This window comes from Periplaneta americana, chromosome 16 (assembly GCF_040183065.1).
Source record: "Periplaneta americana isolate PAMFEO1 chromosome 16, P.americana_PAMFEO1_priV1, whole genome shotgun sequence".
In the NCBI taxonomy this organism is placed as follows: domain Eukaryota; kingdom Metazoa; phylum Arthropoda; class Insecta; order Blattodea; family Blattidae; genus Periplaneta; species Periplaneta americana.
In genome coordinates, this window is record NC_091132.1 from 152,369,366 (window position 1) to 152,385,080 (window position 15,715).

Here is a 15,715-nt window from a genome sequence, read left to right on the forward strand (position 1 = left end):
CACGTAAGACCAACATCCACTGCGGTAAAGAAAGATATCAAAAGAGACACTTCTGAATACTAACGTTTAAAACAAACACTCTAAAAACATCGCATACTAATCAAACATAACTACATTAATGTTTGTGAAAATTGCAACACCAAGAAGGATACATGTGACTGAAATGAAATTGATACCACAGATTAGGTGCATTACAATACACAAAAGATTAGAATTAGCCTACAGAACTGTACCTGATCTGTGACCGTGAGATTTGAAGCCTTTATGCGCTGCAATCAGAGCATCTATGCGTCGTGGCATGGAATCAAAGAGGGTCTGGATATGTTCCTGGGGAATATCCCTCCACGCAGTTTGTATGCGAGTCCACAAAGCGTCAGGAGTGGTTGCTAGAGGACCATGACGAACAAGTTTTCGACGAACCATATCCCAGACAAGTTCGATGGGCGACATGTCTGGCGAACGTGCAGGCCAGGGAAGCAGTGATACGTGTAGTTCTTCGAAGAAGGCTTGCACAATCCTCGCCACATATGACCGGGCATTGTCTTGCTGAAATATGGCATGTGAAGTTGCCTGAAGGAGGGGCCGTACTTTGGGCTCTAAAACCTCCCTAATGTAGCGGTTGCTGTTCAGATTTCCCTGAATACGTAGGAGGCATGATCGCATATTGTATCCAATGGCGCCCCAAACCATCACACTAGGCGTTTGTCCGCTATGCCGATCAAGAATGCAGGCTCTCAGATTGCGTTCAGCACGGTATCGTCTTACATATATGCTGCCATCATTGTAGGACAAGTTGAAGCGAGACTCGTCCGAAAACACTACATTTTGCCACTCAGCACGCCAGTGATGGCGTTCACGTACCCGTTGCAGTCTGAGGTGTTGATGGTTTCTGGACAATGGAAGCTAACGCAACGGCATGCGAGCCACTAGTCCAGCCCTAAAAAGACGACGACGAACCACTGATACAGACAGGTCCAAACCCGTTGCAGTATTCCAACGTCGACTCAACACTGTGGATGAAGCTGTACGGTCCGTCACGGCCATGCGGACAAGATGGCGGTCATCCCGTGCTCTGGTCATATTACGTGGTCCAGTACCCGCCTGTCTCTGCGTACGATTCTCTTCTATCCACTGGTTCCACACACGCATCACAGTCGTAGCAGTATGCCCTGTACAAGCCGAAATGTCACGGTATAACAAACCTGCTTCCCAGAGACCTATCATTCTGCCCCGTTCGAACTCATATTCTGATATTCCGCCCTTCCACGTCGATGAGGTATACCTGCACTAGCTTTCACATTTCCACTTCGTTTGGAAGCTCTGCACTCCCTGACCAAGGCATAACATTGACCTTGCTAATGACACAAGAGACGTTACTGTTGGGCCTGTGTGTACGCCATCTATCTGGAAACGTAATCAGTTATTGATGGTACATTGTTCTACACATCTCCCGAGTTTGGAGTCGTTCGGTCCATTCTTTCTGGGTGTTCCACTTTTCATAAACAGTAGTGTATATTAATTCAATATATTATTACTCTGAACACATTTTACAGCTCCAGCACACACAGTCCATAGAATCCACTTGGTCCCACATGAAAATATCTGTAATAAAAGAAAAGGGGAGCAAGAACCTATGATGTCATGTATCTGAATCTGTTACGAAAAAAAAATAAAACACGCCTTCAGTTCCCCGGTCTTATTCGGTCTTCATCCACGATATACGGGCTCTATATCCAGTCAGAAACACCTGACAGAACCAATTACCGATACTATCAGGACTACAACAAGCCACGCCTCACAATAGACACACAGCTGGCGATACAGTCCTCTATTAAAAAATTGCATCTTCAAGGTACGTAACCTACGCTCTCTTATGAATAAACAAACATAGGCTACGGACAAAGCAAGCAAACATAACCTTTCACTAATAATCACTCTTAATAAACCTCTTAACTTTTACTAATATTTATCCTTTGTACGTACGTACGTACATGCATATATACATACGTATATACAAACGCACGCACATACATACATACATACATACATACATACATACATACATACATACATACATACATATATACATACATACAGATTGTTCGAAAAGTATGGAATTTTACTCATAACTTCTTAAATTTTAATTTTACAAAAAAAGTTTTATACAAAAGATATTGGAGATAAACCATGCAATATGAGACCAGTGTTCGAAAAAAGTTAGTTATAAGGCATACAGGGTGTGACAGTAAACTTTGTTTTTCTTTAATGGCACTCTGTGTCAAAATTTACATATTCCGAATCTCCATTTCATTTCACGTATCATTGTGTAGAAATTTTACCCATTCACCCATTTCATGTTGTAAAATCATGTCTAATAGGCTATAAAACTAGACAAAACTCTACCACTAACCAAACTTCACAACAGATGCTCAAAATGAGAACCATTCATAGCCAAACAAGGTCCCAATCTATCAAGGAAACAGTCCATTGTTTTTCTCAGTTATAATGACTGGCCTGTTCCAGCTCATATCTACAATGGACTACTTTCGTGATAGACTGGAACCTTTTTTGGTGCCATTAAACAAAAAAAAGTTAATGTTACACCCTGTATGTCTGAGTAACTAACTTTTTTCGAATATCAGCATCATTTCGTATGGTTTTTCTTCAACAATTTTTGTATAAAACTTTTTTTTGTATAATAAAAATTAAAGAAGGTACGAGTAATATTCAGTAGTCATTTTCCATAACTATGATCCTGGAACACAACTATGAGCCATTCAAATTTTGTACTCCATAACGTAGTACCTCGTTTATCTATATTGTTGCTGTAGCCCTACTGTAGTTTGAAGTCAAGTCACTGCAGCTATCTACAAACTGTCTATGTTACTTCTACAGTGTTCTTTAAATAGTTGTATCGTGGACCATAGTTGTGTTCCAGGAGCATAGTTATGGGAAATGACGGTACCTTTTTAATATTTGTGTGTGTGCGTGCGTGTATGTGCCAATATTTTCAGGACAGATTGTAGCGACATGGACACGAAAGTTTGCCAGTTATAGCGAAATAAATAAAATGAATGGGATTTCTTGTCGCTGCTTATGTTTTCAGGACAAAGTGAAACGATGTCAAGTAATTTCTCCGCAATCTTGAATGAAGAATGAAGGAAGAGGGGAAACTGTCTATCGGGGTATTATCTTATTTGGGTATTCGTATGATGACTAAGCCAATCAAAGCTAACCTACACATTTGTACTTTTACAAGGGATAGCTGTCGCCTTAACAATATTTCTAAACTTATCACTGAACTAGAGACATAGCCAAACCAAGCTAACTTACTCGTTTATGCAAGGAATAACTATCGCCTCAACAAACCCTGTAACATTGTTACTGAACTGGGGATTATGTCAAGATAATCTAACCTAATCTTTTGTGCAAGGGATAACTATCACCTCAATAAATCCTCGACTTTGACACTGAACTAAGATCTAAGTCTAGTTTATACAAAGTAAATTGTTATATGCGATAACGACACAAGTCGTTAGGGATTGTAGACTTGGGTATATAATTATCATAAGGGCACATCTGACCATTTTGCAATATTTCAAAAGCGCACATTTTAAATTTATTAGAAGCGTACTTTTAACTGAAGATTTTAATTCCACATATTCCTGTGATAAGAGACAACTTCATTATGTCACTGATTTCAACTTACCCAAAACTGGCATAGGGAATTTTCTGATTTGGGGCTATCTCACTTATAAACAGTAAATTGATGAAGCAATTTTTTGGGCTTAATACCTTCAATTGAAGACACATTTCCTGAATTAATGTCTTGAAACGAAGATGCATTTTCTGGAATAATGTGAAACGCCCCAATTGATCACACCACGAGTTCTGCCGATTACAATCTAAGTAAATAAAGGATCTTCCAATAAGAACATATAACAGTAGCCGTGTTTATGAAGCTATAGCAGTAATATTTTTCCCGTGGTTACAGTTGTTTTTGACAAATGATCATGGAACGTTACACCATTCCACAATGCGTAGAAATCATTAAAATTTATTAATAAAAAAGTCATCGCTCGCCAAGCATTCCGTGAAGTGTATGGTGTGTATAAGATACCGGGCTATGATAAGGAATAATTTTTTGCCTCAACCGGAAGGTATGGTTCTTAGAAACGTTCAGCAAGATGGCGCCACGTGTCATACTGCTCAGGAAACAATCGACCTTTTGAGTGAAAAGTTCAGAGGCTTAATCATTTCGCGTAGTGGTGATGTTAACTGGCTCTCAAGATCATGTGATTTAACGCCGTTGGATTACTTATGGGATTATGTTAAATAATGAGTTTATGCCAACAAGCCAAAAACAGTTAATGACCTAAGGAGCAATATCACTTGCTTTATTCGTGAAATTGAGCCCTGTTTATGTGTTTCTGTTACTGAAAATTATAAGACCCCTATATGCGCAACCAACGAAGTCGCGGCGGCCATTTAATTGACGTTCTCTTCCTTACGTAATGGCATTAAGTGTGCTTCAAAATAATAATAATTAAATAAATAAACCTCTTTCATTTATAGAATTTATTTCATTTTAAAAGTGTGAGACTCTTATTGGAAGATCATTAACTTAGAAAAGGATGCTGTATTTCCGCACAAATTATGGACAGACACACCATGTCTTTTACCACGTACTATAAACAGTCATTTTAAAATAAATTTCTGTGCATCAAAGCCATGAATTCATTTGATAATAGACTCACTGCAAAGAGTCCATGGTGAAATGTGCACAAAATTAGTAATAGTGAAAGAAGAAATACGTATAAGTAGAATAAAATACACCTTGTTTAACGAAGTTCAAATACATCAAGATTTCCTTAAGAAAATATATTTTAAATAATGCCTGCAACTTTTCACCTATATATCTAGCTCAGAATATTTGTACTTTTAACGTATATATCCAGCTCAGAACATTTGTACTTTTAACGTATATATTCAGCTCAGAACATATGTACTTGTAACGTATATATCCAGCTCAGAACATTTGTACTTTTAACGTAGGCCTGTATATCCAGCTCTGAACATTTGTACTTTTAACGTATACGAGTATATCCAGCTCAGAACAGTTGTACTTTTAACGTAGGCCTCTATATCCAGCTCAGAACATTTGTACTTTTAACGTATAGATTCAGCTTCAAACATTTGTACTTTTAACGTAGGCCTATATATCCAGCTTAGAACATTTTTTACTTTTAACGTATATATCCAGCTCAGGACATTTGTACTTTTAACGTATATATTCAGCTCAGAACATTTGTACGTATCACGTTAGATCCAGCTCTGAACATTTACATACGCATACCAATGATATGTACATATGTATAGGGCAGTTACTTTATGGTGACAGCTCTGGCCTGGCAACGCAGTGGTTTGGGCGAGTTCACTGTTTGTTCGAAGGGGTGTTCATTTTAGTCTTCCCCTGGCGGCGTTAGCGGTCACATCTCGGGAGCGTTAGTGTGGGCGTACAGTCGCGCTAAGGATGTACTACACTACCACCACTGTCTTGTGTATTACAATTTAGTGTGTTTGTTACGTACATTTCATTTAGTTACTTAAATAGTTGTAGTGCTTCTGTTTTGTATTGTTTAGTATGTAGTATTCATTGTCTAGATTCATTGGTATTTTCTGATTGTGAAAATTCTGCCTGTTAGAAGCAAACTGAAAGGTCAGGTGTTGCATTCGTAGTCGCGAGAAGTCGTGAGCAACGTGTAGCGCTTTATGAAGATAGCGTCGGAAGAAAAAACGTAACAAATGTTGGAAAACTTGTAGCAAAGTTTACCGCTGTGTCTGAGAGCTGTGTTAGCCAAATAATAAGGGAGACTAAAGACATTGATAATCGGCGCCAAAATCAAATGAGGACAACTTTAATGAAGCTGTCATAAGGCAAATCATAGTTCGAGTTCTATATTTCACAGAAATAGCGGCCCACACTTAAAAAAATAATATATTATTGAAATTGAAAGACTATCGATTTTCAGGGAGGTATCTCGACTTTGTGGAAAGTTATTTTGAAATTAGGATTTCATTGGAAAAAAAACACAAAATAATCGCCAAATTTTGAAGGAGCATCACAGCATTAAGGCCAAAAGTTTGCAGTATTTGAGGAAAATAAAGAAGTACAGAGAAGAAGGACGCCCCATCATTTATATGGATGATGATGATGATGATGATAATAATAATGGGAAAGGTAACAGTGAAGCACTGATGAACATTATCGGTATTTCCGCATGAGTATATTTCATTGTTAATTAGTAATTAATAGACATCGGATTTTTAGGCACTAAAAATTTCACTTTTAGGCGCCTAAAATAAGCTCAAAATTTGTAAAATTAGGCTCTATTTTAATGAAAATAGGCATTTTAGGCACATCAAGGTATCATACTTATTTCTTTCACTGAAATTTTTAGTTATACACTAAAATACGCACAAAAAAGCATGTTTAAACATTAAAAAAGAATACTATATCATATTTATAAACAGAGCTGCACAAATTTAATAGTAGTAGTAGTAGGGTTTAAGAAGGGCGCGTCAGCTACTATGGCTATTTGCGCCCTTATCTAAAATTCTTAATGTAACAAATACATAAATAATATAATAATCAGAGTGCTAAAAGAACTAAAAAGCGTTGTCACGATAAAACGAGGCACACAAATGCAGTATACATAAGGTGATTTCTACTGAATCATAAAAGTGAGCAATTCTACCACACTAGGTGGTATTCAAGACGAACAAATAAAACAATAAAACTAAGGCCACCGAGGATAACTTGTCAATCGTATTTTAAAACCATAAAATTTTATAAAATATTCGGATGTATAAAGTCCGAAATGTCAACAATGTAAAATCAAATATAAAACAACAAATTTAACCTCCGGATGTAAAGGGTCCGGAGGATGAGTAAAACGGATCAATAAAAAACTAAATCACCTTATCCAAACCTGTATTTGATAAAAATCTCAGAACTGCATTTGCACAATTAAAATCATTTCCAAGAGCGTCACGTAATGTCGGCCGAATTCCATATTGCCTCCGTACATGGTCATATTTCCTGCAACGCAATAAAAAGTGTTCCACCGTAAGTGGAACATGGCACATATCGCACTCCGGCTGAGGTTCGCCACGTAGGAGATGGCCGTGTGTCAGATGACAATGGCCAATCCTCAACCGGGTGAGTAAAACCTCCTCGTGTCGCGACGCTCTTGTAGACGAATCCCAAACTCTAACAGTATTCTTTATATTTCGTAATCTGTTTCCCTCTTGTGCAGACCATTCTCCTTCCCATTGCCACCAAATTTTATATTTCAAGTAGTTTCGAATGTCCTGCCACCTCTCGCGCCAATATACCAGAGAGCCATCCAGTGCGCCAGCCCTGGCTGCAGCATCCGCGGCCTCATTTCCTGCAATCCCTACATGGCCAGGAATCCACACTACTCCAATCTCATAATCAGAGCAAAGGAGAGTATGGAGCAGCTGCTGAGTTCTTAAGAGAAGCGGATCATCACAATTAAAAGACTCCAAGGACTGGATGGCACTTAAAGAGTCGGAACAGATAAGGAATCTGCCCCGAGGTTGCCTAATTAAAAACAATAAAACTCTGTAAAACGCATAGAGTTCAGCAGTAAAAACACTAGTATATTGGCTTAGTCTGTATTTAAATATCTCTCCATTTGTAACGAAGGAACAACCAACACAATCATTTATCCGGGATCCGTCAGTAAAAATTAATGAATAATTTGAATATCGGGATAAAAGTTCACTAAAACGAAGTCTATAAACAAAAGCTGGTGTAAAATTCTTAAAACATCGGCTCAGACTTACATCAAACATGGCACGTCGCATAATCCACGGTGGAGTGGTGATATACTCCAGTGTGCGGACTGATGGTAGATGTATATCCAGCTCAGAGAGCAGTTCACGAAACCGCACACCTGCTGGACGAGGTCTCCGTGGATTTTCACTGTATCGGCCGTAAAGAGACGAATGATGGAAAGAGTCGTAAGAGTTGTGCTCAGGCTGCGAGCGGAGCTTAACAGCAATTGAGCACAACAAAATATGACGTCGCCGATACAGTGATGGTTCTCCTGTTTCACAATACAGGCTCGCTATCCGACTGGTTCGGAAGGCCCTTGTAGCGAGTCGTATCCCACGGTGATGTACAGTATTTAAAAGACGTAATTTAGAGTTATTTGCTGAGCCATAAATAAAACACCCATAATCCAGCTTTGATCGAATAAGAGCTCGGTAAAGGCGTAAAAGCACTGTACGGTCTGCACCCCATCGGACCCCTGACAAAAGGCTTAAGATGTTTAAGGATTTCTCGCAACGCCTTCTCAAATCACGTATATGCGCCTCCCACGTTAACTTATAATCAAAGTTAAGGCCCAAGAATCTCGCAGTGTCTGTATATTGCAATTCCACTCCATTCAGACGAAATTCGGGATGTGGATGTAGTCCACGTTGGTTGTAAAAGTGGACACACTGCGTCTTCTGAGTGGAGAATTTAAAGCCATTGCGAACAGCCCATTCTGATAGTACGTTGATGACCAGCTGCAAATGTCGACCGATGGACGGAAGATATCGGGAGCTGTAATATAAACTGAAGTCATCAACGTACAACAGAGAAGATACTCGGTTACCCACACAGTGGGCAATTCCATTGATCGCAATGCAGAAAAGAAGAACGCTTAATACAGAACCCTGCGGAACGCCGTTTTCTTGGAGGTGTTCGTTAGAAAGTGTGGTGCCTACTCGAACTCGGAAATACCGCTCTGCCATGAACTTCGCAATAAACGTTGGTAGACTACCACGAAGTCCCCAGTCATGCAGAGTTTGCAGAATGCCATACCGCCATGTGGTATCGTAAGCCTTTTCTAGATCTAAGAAGACCGCCACAAGATATTCCTTCTTGAGGAAAGCATCTCTAATGGCGGTGTCTAGCCGAACAAGATGGTCTACGGCGGATCTGTGCTTACGAAAACCACATTGGATGTTAGATAATCGGTTTTCCGATTCGAGTACCCACATCAGGCGTTTGCTTATTATTCTTTCCATAACCTTGCATACGCAGCTGGTGAGAGAAATTGGTCTGTAGCTTCCAGACAAAGAAGGATCCTTTCCTGGTTTCTGGACGGGGATTACAATGGCGGAACGCCAAGCAGATGGGAACACTCCCTCAGTCCAGATTCTGTTATACATTGCCAGAAGAAAGGATTTTCCAGCAGGCGCAAGATGGCGAAGCATTCGGTTATGGATGTTATCAGGACCAGGGGAGGTGTCAGGGGATGTGCCTAGTGCCGCCTCCAGCTCCTCGGATGTGAACGGTGCATTGTGGTACTCTGTATTATCTGATATAAAATTGAGGTTTCGTTTTTCCGCAGCATCTTTGATTTTCAGAAATTCCGGGTCATAATTATTTGAGCTGCTAATCTGTGCGAACGAGGTAGCGAATATTTCTGCAATTTCTGTGGGACTGGTGGTCGTTAATCCATTGCTTATTATTCCCGGAATTATAGAACTACGTTTCCCCATTATTCGACGGACTTTGTCCCATACGATGTTAGATGGGACATTCCTTTTCATTGAATTGACGTAGTTTGTCCAGGACGTCTTCTTAGCATCGCATACAGTGCGACGAGCTTTTGCTCGAAGACGTTTAAACTGGACAAAATTTTCTTGAGTCGGATGGCGCTCAAATTGGCGTAAGGCACATCGGCGGTCTCGGATTGCATCTCTGCAGGCATCCGACCACCAGGGGACAGAGAAGCGTTTTGGCCTGCAGGACGACCGGGGGATAGATAATTCCGCTGACTTGATAACCATATTTGAGAAATGGTCTACTACGGAGTCCACACTTTCATGTCCGTTATCATCGAATGATATGGACTCCGAAAATCCGACCCAATTTGCCTTTTTAATAACCCAGTTTGGAGATCGAGATTCCGCCGGACGTAAAGCGGACATACGCATTCGGATGGGGTAGTGGTCACTACCATGTAGGTCGTGAATCACAGACCATTCGAAATGCGTGGACAAAACTGGGCTACAAATGGAGATATCTATCATGGAGTATGTACCAGAAGCCAAGGAAAGGTGTGTTGCTTCCCCTGAATTCAGGGTAATAAGATTTAGACGGGTAGATACCTCTGCTATTTTATTTCCTCTGTCGTCATCGGAATTTGAGCCCCAAGAGTGGTGGGATGCATAGAAATCCCCCACCAAGAGATATGGTGCAGGTACCTGTGAAAGAATATGTTGAATTTCAAGTACTGTAAAGGGTGTATCTGGGGGCATATAAACGGAGACTATTGAAAACTGTATGGCAGGTAAGGTTACTCTGGCAGCTATGCATTGATGAGGACTGTTAATGTTTAGAACTGAGGAAAAGATATTCTGGCGGAGAAGGAGGGCACAACCTCCGTTAGTACGAATACCGGCAAGATGGTCATACCGGTAAACATTGTATCCCGAGATTTTCAGGGAATGTTCAGGTCGGAGGTGTGTCTCCTGAAGACATAAAATAGCAGGGTTCTCACGATAGATCAATTGCTGTAGTTCTGCATATCTGCTGCGTACACCGTTCACATTCCATTGTATGATATCAGTCATTATGTAGATCTAAATTATCATGGTGGCTTGACGGGTGATTTTCTCTTCTTATCTTTTCTAGGATTTCGTGCCGTTGACTGAGACTGCTTGGTCTTCGACCGTGGGGATTCGCTCGCAGATCGCCGCACGCCCGATCGTGATCTTGATCGAGACCGTGATCTCGACCCGTCACCAGAACAGGGAGCGCGACGTCGCGGCGATCTACCAGGCGTAGAGTCTTTCTCTGTCGCCACGGTAATAATCTTTTTTGGAATATAAGGCCTTATGTCAAGGCCACACGAGTCGTCTGATTCAGCAGTCTGAGTGGCAACGTCTACATACGTCTGGGTTGCGCTTTCAATACGCTTCCCAGGTATACTAACAAGAGGTGGCGTTTGCGTAAATACATCTATTGCTTGTGTTGCCTTTTGCAAAACTGCTGCATAGGACTTTTCCGTCGCCTTTTTCTGTTGATCTAAAATACGCTTACGCGCCTCGAAAAACGTAATATTTTCTCGGACTCTCAGTTCTTCGATATCCTTCTCTACCATATACTTCGGGCAATTTTTAGAATTGGAGGCGTGGTCCCCAGCACAATTCACACAGTGCTCGGCGCTGGCACACGGGGATTCCCCATGGTCAGAACCGCCGCACCTTGCACATACGATGTTGTTTGTGCAACGTTTTTGCGTATGTCCGAACCGTTGGCACCTAAAGCACCGCATTGGGTTCGGCACATACGCACGAACTGGGACACGCTCGTACCCGACAAGGATGTACTCTGGTAGGACAGGCTTTTCGAAAGTCAAAAAGACAGTGCTCAGCGGAATAGTCTGTCCGTCCCGCTTACGTAATAAACGGTAAGCCTTGGACACAGACTGTTCCGCCAGTTCTAGTTGGATCTCTTCATCAGACATACCGTCCAGAGAATCCGTATGCACTACTCCCCGCGTGGTGTTCAGCGAGGAGTGCCGTTCGACTTTAATAGGGTAAGACCCTAGCAACTTCGCTTTCAACAGCGTCTCACTCTGTTTTGGAGATACCGTCTCGACGAGGAGACTACCGTTGCGTAGGCGAGTTGCATTTATTTACCTTCCCAACGAGTCCGTCGAGTGCGCGTCTGACGTAGAATGGATAATGTTTTTCATTGTATTTTCTGTTCCGTCCAAGGTGATACTGATAAACTTCGGAGGCGGCACTTTGACAGTTACTTTCTCAGGATCCAAGTCCATAGCAATTTTCGTCAAAATTTGACCACCAGTCGTATCAATTCCTGTCTTCTGTTTTTTATTATTTTTTTCTGAGGGAGGAGAAGAGGAGCGCGAAGAGGCCATTTTGAACTGGCCCCCCCCCTACGGAACTGTCGGCGTTAGCCTGCCACCGGGGGGGCGAAAGAAAAAGACACCTAAAAAATTCTTCGCGGTCTGTGCCGGCCGTGGGGACTCCCCCACAGCCCGATCCCAAGCAACCCACTTCACGCAAGTTACCCTTCAAACTGGTCATTACACACCTAATGGCAAGTCTTACACCAGAGGCGTGTCGCAGTTTTATGCCCCTACCACGGGAATAACCGCCCGTGGCTCCCCACTCTACACCGAATACAAGTGCCAGACTACTGCGGCTAACTCCGACCGACCCTCCCAAAGCCGGAGCAATCCGAGACCGCACGCAGCTTCAGGGGACTTGTGGTTGATTACACTGCGACACCCATACGTCAGCGGTAACACGTCGGAGCGATATATCCGCCTCGGCGAGCAGAGTCGGTCACCGGGACGTTTAAGTCGCTCCGGACCCCCATTGGGGTTCTACGTGAGTGTACATGACTACTGGTCCGGGCTCCGCACCTAGACTTGCATATAGGGGCAGTATGAAGGGTCCACTATTGCTTCGTTGCTGGGCGCCCTGTCGGGTCACACAAGTTGGAAGTCGCGCTCGAAACCGTGGGACAGGACCACGGAGATAGGAAAGATCCCCGCTGGTGAGACGGGAGTTATAAACCTAAGAAACTTAACCTAATAATAGATATAAGAATTAGAAGGGGAAGAAGAATAAAGCCTCATCAGGCATTGTTAACAAATCCCGTCAAGGTGGCGGACGTGGCAAGAACAAAAACAGCGGGGATGGAGAGGCGAAAATGGCTGTGATGATGTGGTGGGCGTTCCGCATGCAATGGCGGCCGGCAGAGAGAAATAGTGATGAAAAAGAAGAGAGAACGAAGAGGAGTGGATGGTGATATGACGAAAAATGGCCGAAAAGAAAAGCACGAGAGCCACCATTGCACCCCCCGGTCACCACTTGGAGGAACCCATCTCGACCGGTAGAATTTATATATTTCAACTATTGTTACATACCTGTTTGCTACAAATCTTGCAGAATATTATTTTTTCATCATAAGTGAATTCTGAATATTCTGTTAGCCATTGCCGGATCAATGTAGATTTTGCACTTATATTTTTCGGCATTATCGCGTTAAACTTCACAGGAAAACGTCCTACCGCTCAAAACTTCTCAACACAAATAAGGTGAGGGAAAGAGCAACTGTTGTTGAACCGTTGTTATTGAGATTCAATTGGACAAAAATACAAAGTTCACTTATTGTTGCATTTCCTGGTAGTGTTAACACTAGGAGGGCCATTCTTTTAAATATTTTGTAACGGTTTACCCTACTAATTCGCAGTTTTACGACTTTTCATAAATATTTCAAAAACACTCTTTCTCCAAAAATTGTGATTTTATGACACTCTGAAGAGGAGTACATCTAATCGGTTTCAGACCGAAAACAGTCATTTTTATAGTATAGTATATCTCTGAATCGGTAGCAGCACATGTTGTGATTGTTGCCTGCTTCAAAACTAAGGTTGGTTCTTTGTCGGCATTTATGCCTCCAAACATGTTAAATTCGGTGAAATCTATTGCGAGTGTCGTGAGATTCAAAACATTTTGTTTCCTTTATCAATGGTTTCATGGCCGGTGTGAAGCAAACTTTCCACTTTTTAAATGCCTTAAATTTCGCAGTGAATGCATGTATAAATTATAAAAAGTAAGAGTAAAATGCGAAACTTTACAGTAAGTTAGGCATTTTTAGGCGAATATTAATAAATTAGGTTCTAATAACCGTTTTAGGGCATTTTAGGGCACTATAAAACTCTTTGAATACCTTTCAATTTCCATGAAACACAAATATTAATAATTATTTTTACTTTTCTCCTAAAGAAACAAAACAGGCATTTGCCCTAGAATCCGATGTCTGGTGATTAACTATAAAAATTAAATATAGTGATTCGATTGCTGCTCATTGTATTTCCACATTAGTGTTTATTAGTAACTCTTGTTCCGCACTGCTGCTCATTGTATTACCACACTAGTTTACTTCTTTAGTGTTTATTATTGTTCCGAACTCCTGCTCATTGTATTTCCATTAGTTTACTAGTTTAGTGTTTATTAGTGACTATTGTTCCGAACTGCTGCTCATTGTATTTCCATGTTAGTTTACTTCTTAAGTGTTTATTATTGTTCCGAACTCCTGCTCATTGTATTTCCATTAGTTTACCACTTTAGTGTTTATTAGTGATTATTGTTCCGAACTGCTGCTCATTGTATTTCCACACTAGTTTACTTCTTTAGTGTTTATTATTGTTCCGAACTCCTGCTCATTGTATTTCATTAGTTTACTACTTTAGTGTTTATTAGTGATTATTGTTCCGCACTGCTGCTCATTGTATTTCCACACTAGTTTACTTCTTTAGTGTTTATTATTGTTCCGAACTCCTGCTCATTGTATTTCCATTAGTTTATTACTCTAGTGTTTATTAGTGACTATTGTTTCGAACTGCTGCTCATTGTATTTCCACATTAGTTTACTTCTTTAGTGTTTATTATTGTTCCGAACTCCTGCTAATTGTATTTCCATTAGTTTACTACTTTAGTGTTTATTAGTGACTATTGTTCCGAACTGCTGCTCATTGTATTCCCATGTTAGTTTACTTCTATAGTGTTAATTATTGTTCCCAACTGCTGCTCATTTTATTTCCATGTTTACTTCTTTAGTGTTTATTAGTTACTATTGCTCCGGAGTATGAAGTGAACACAGTGACAGGAGATCAAAATTATGCAGACGCTGCAACGTGCGAGAGAGCAACGTGAGATCATTTCTAATATGACTGTATTTCCCTCCCTCCATTCAGAAAACGCTCCCTCCGTCTCGGATCGGTCTACCTCCCACAGTCGAACCTTCTCCTCTCTCGCGTCGACGAGCTGTCACCATAAAGTAACTGGGCTGTACATCTAACATTTTTAACCGCATCTGTGATATATTACGCAGCCTGTCCTAAGACTGGTGACGAGCTGTCACCATAAAGTAACTGGGCTGTACATCTAACATTTTTAACCGCATCTGTGATATATTACGCAGCCTGTCCTAAGACTGGTGATATGGAAAGGCAAATATGAGCTTCAGATTGATTTCAATGTGAATTTTCGTCTTGTTTACGAGTGCGCTTCTGATAGATTTCAGTGTACGCTTTTATTATAAAAAGGAGAAGACGTGCGCTTATGATTATCACTGGCAGACTTTACCCCAAAATATAAAACTAAATAAATGACGAGACATAAGAATAACGTACAGGATCCAAGAATTCGTTACTCTCGTTCTTGCCTGCTCTTAATAAACTTTCTTCAACAGCTCACACTCTACAAACGAATGTCACATTCTTGATCATCTCTTTCAGTTGTAATGGATGTGATCAAAATGGAACCCGAGATCGACCCATTGGCTGTACAAATGAGTGATAACACGAATGTAGAAGAGAAGAAGCCTTTATCAGAGGTAAATTGAAAGTCATTACTATATAATATCTGTATGTGATACGTGTAACAATGTAACATACGATAACGAAATTAACCCGTAACCTTGGATGTGGTGTATATTATACCCAAGCCACTTTACCCGTCTTAGCCCAAACTCATTACAGATTTAAAAATTGTTTATAAATGACTAAATAATGTTAATTATAACCTATAGAGGTCTTGTTTATTGAGAATTCATGGACAATCATATTTACAAACGGATTGTAGGGGT

General features: G+C 40.8%; 1 protein-coding gene across 1 annotated transcript in view; it reads left to right on the forward strand.

Annotated features, from left to right (window-relative positions):
- Positions 1–1,652: 1,652 nt before the first annotated feature.
- The window catches only part of LOC138691356 (uncharacterized), a 38,061-nt gene continuing 23,998 nt past the window's right edge, over positions 1,653–15,715 (forward strand). Inside the window, exons 1-2 of the mRNA XM_069813259.1 lie at positions 1,653–1,852; positions 15,366–15,463. Of these exons, the coding sequence (XP_069669360.1) occupies positions 15,371–15,463 (93 nt within the window). The 5' untranslated portion in view covers positions 1,653–1,852; positions 15,366–15,370. The remainder of the gene's footprint in view (positions 1,853–15,365; positions 15,464–15,715) is intronic.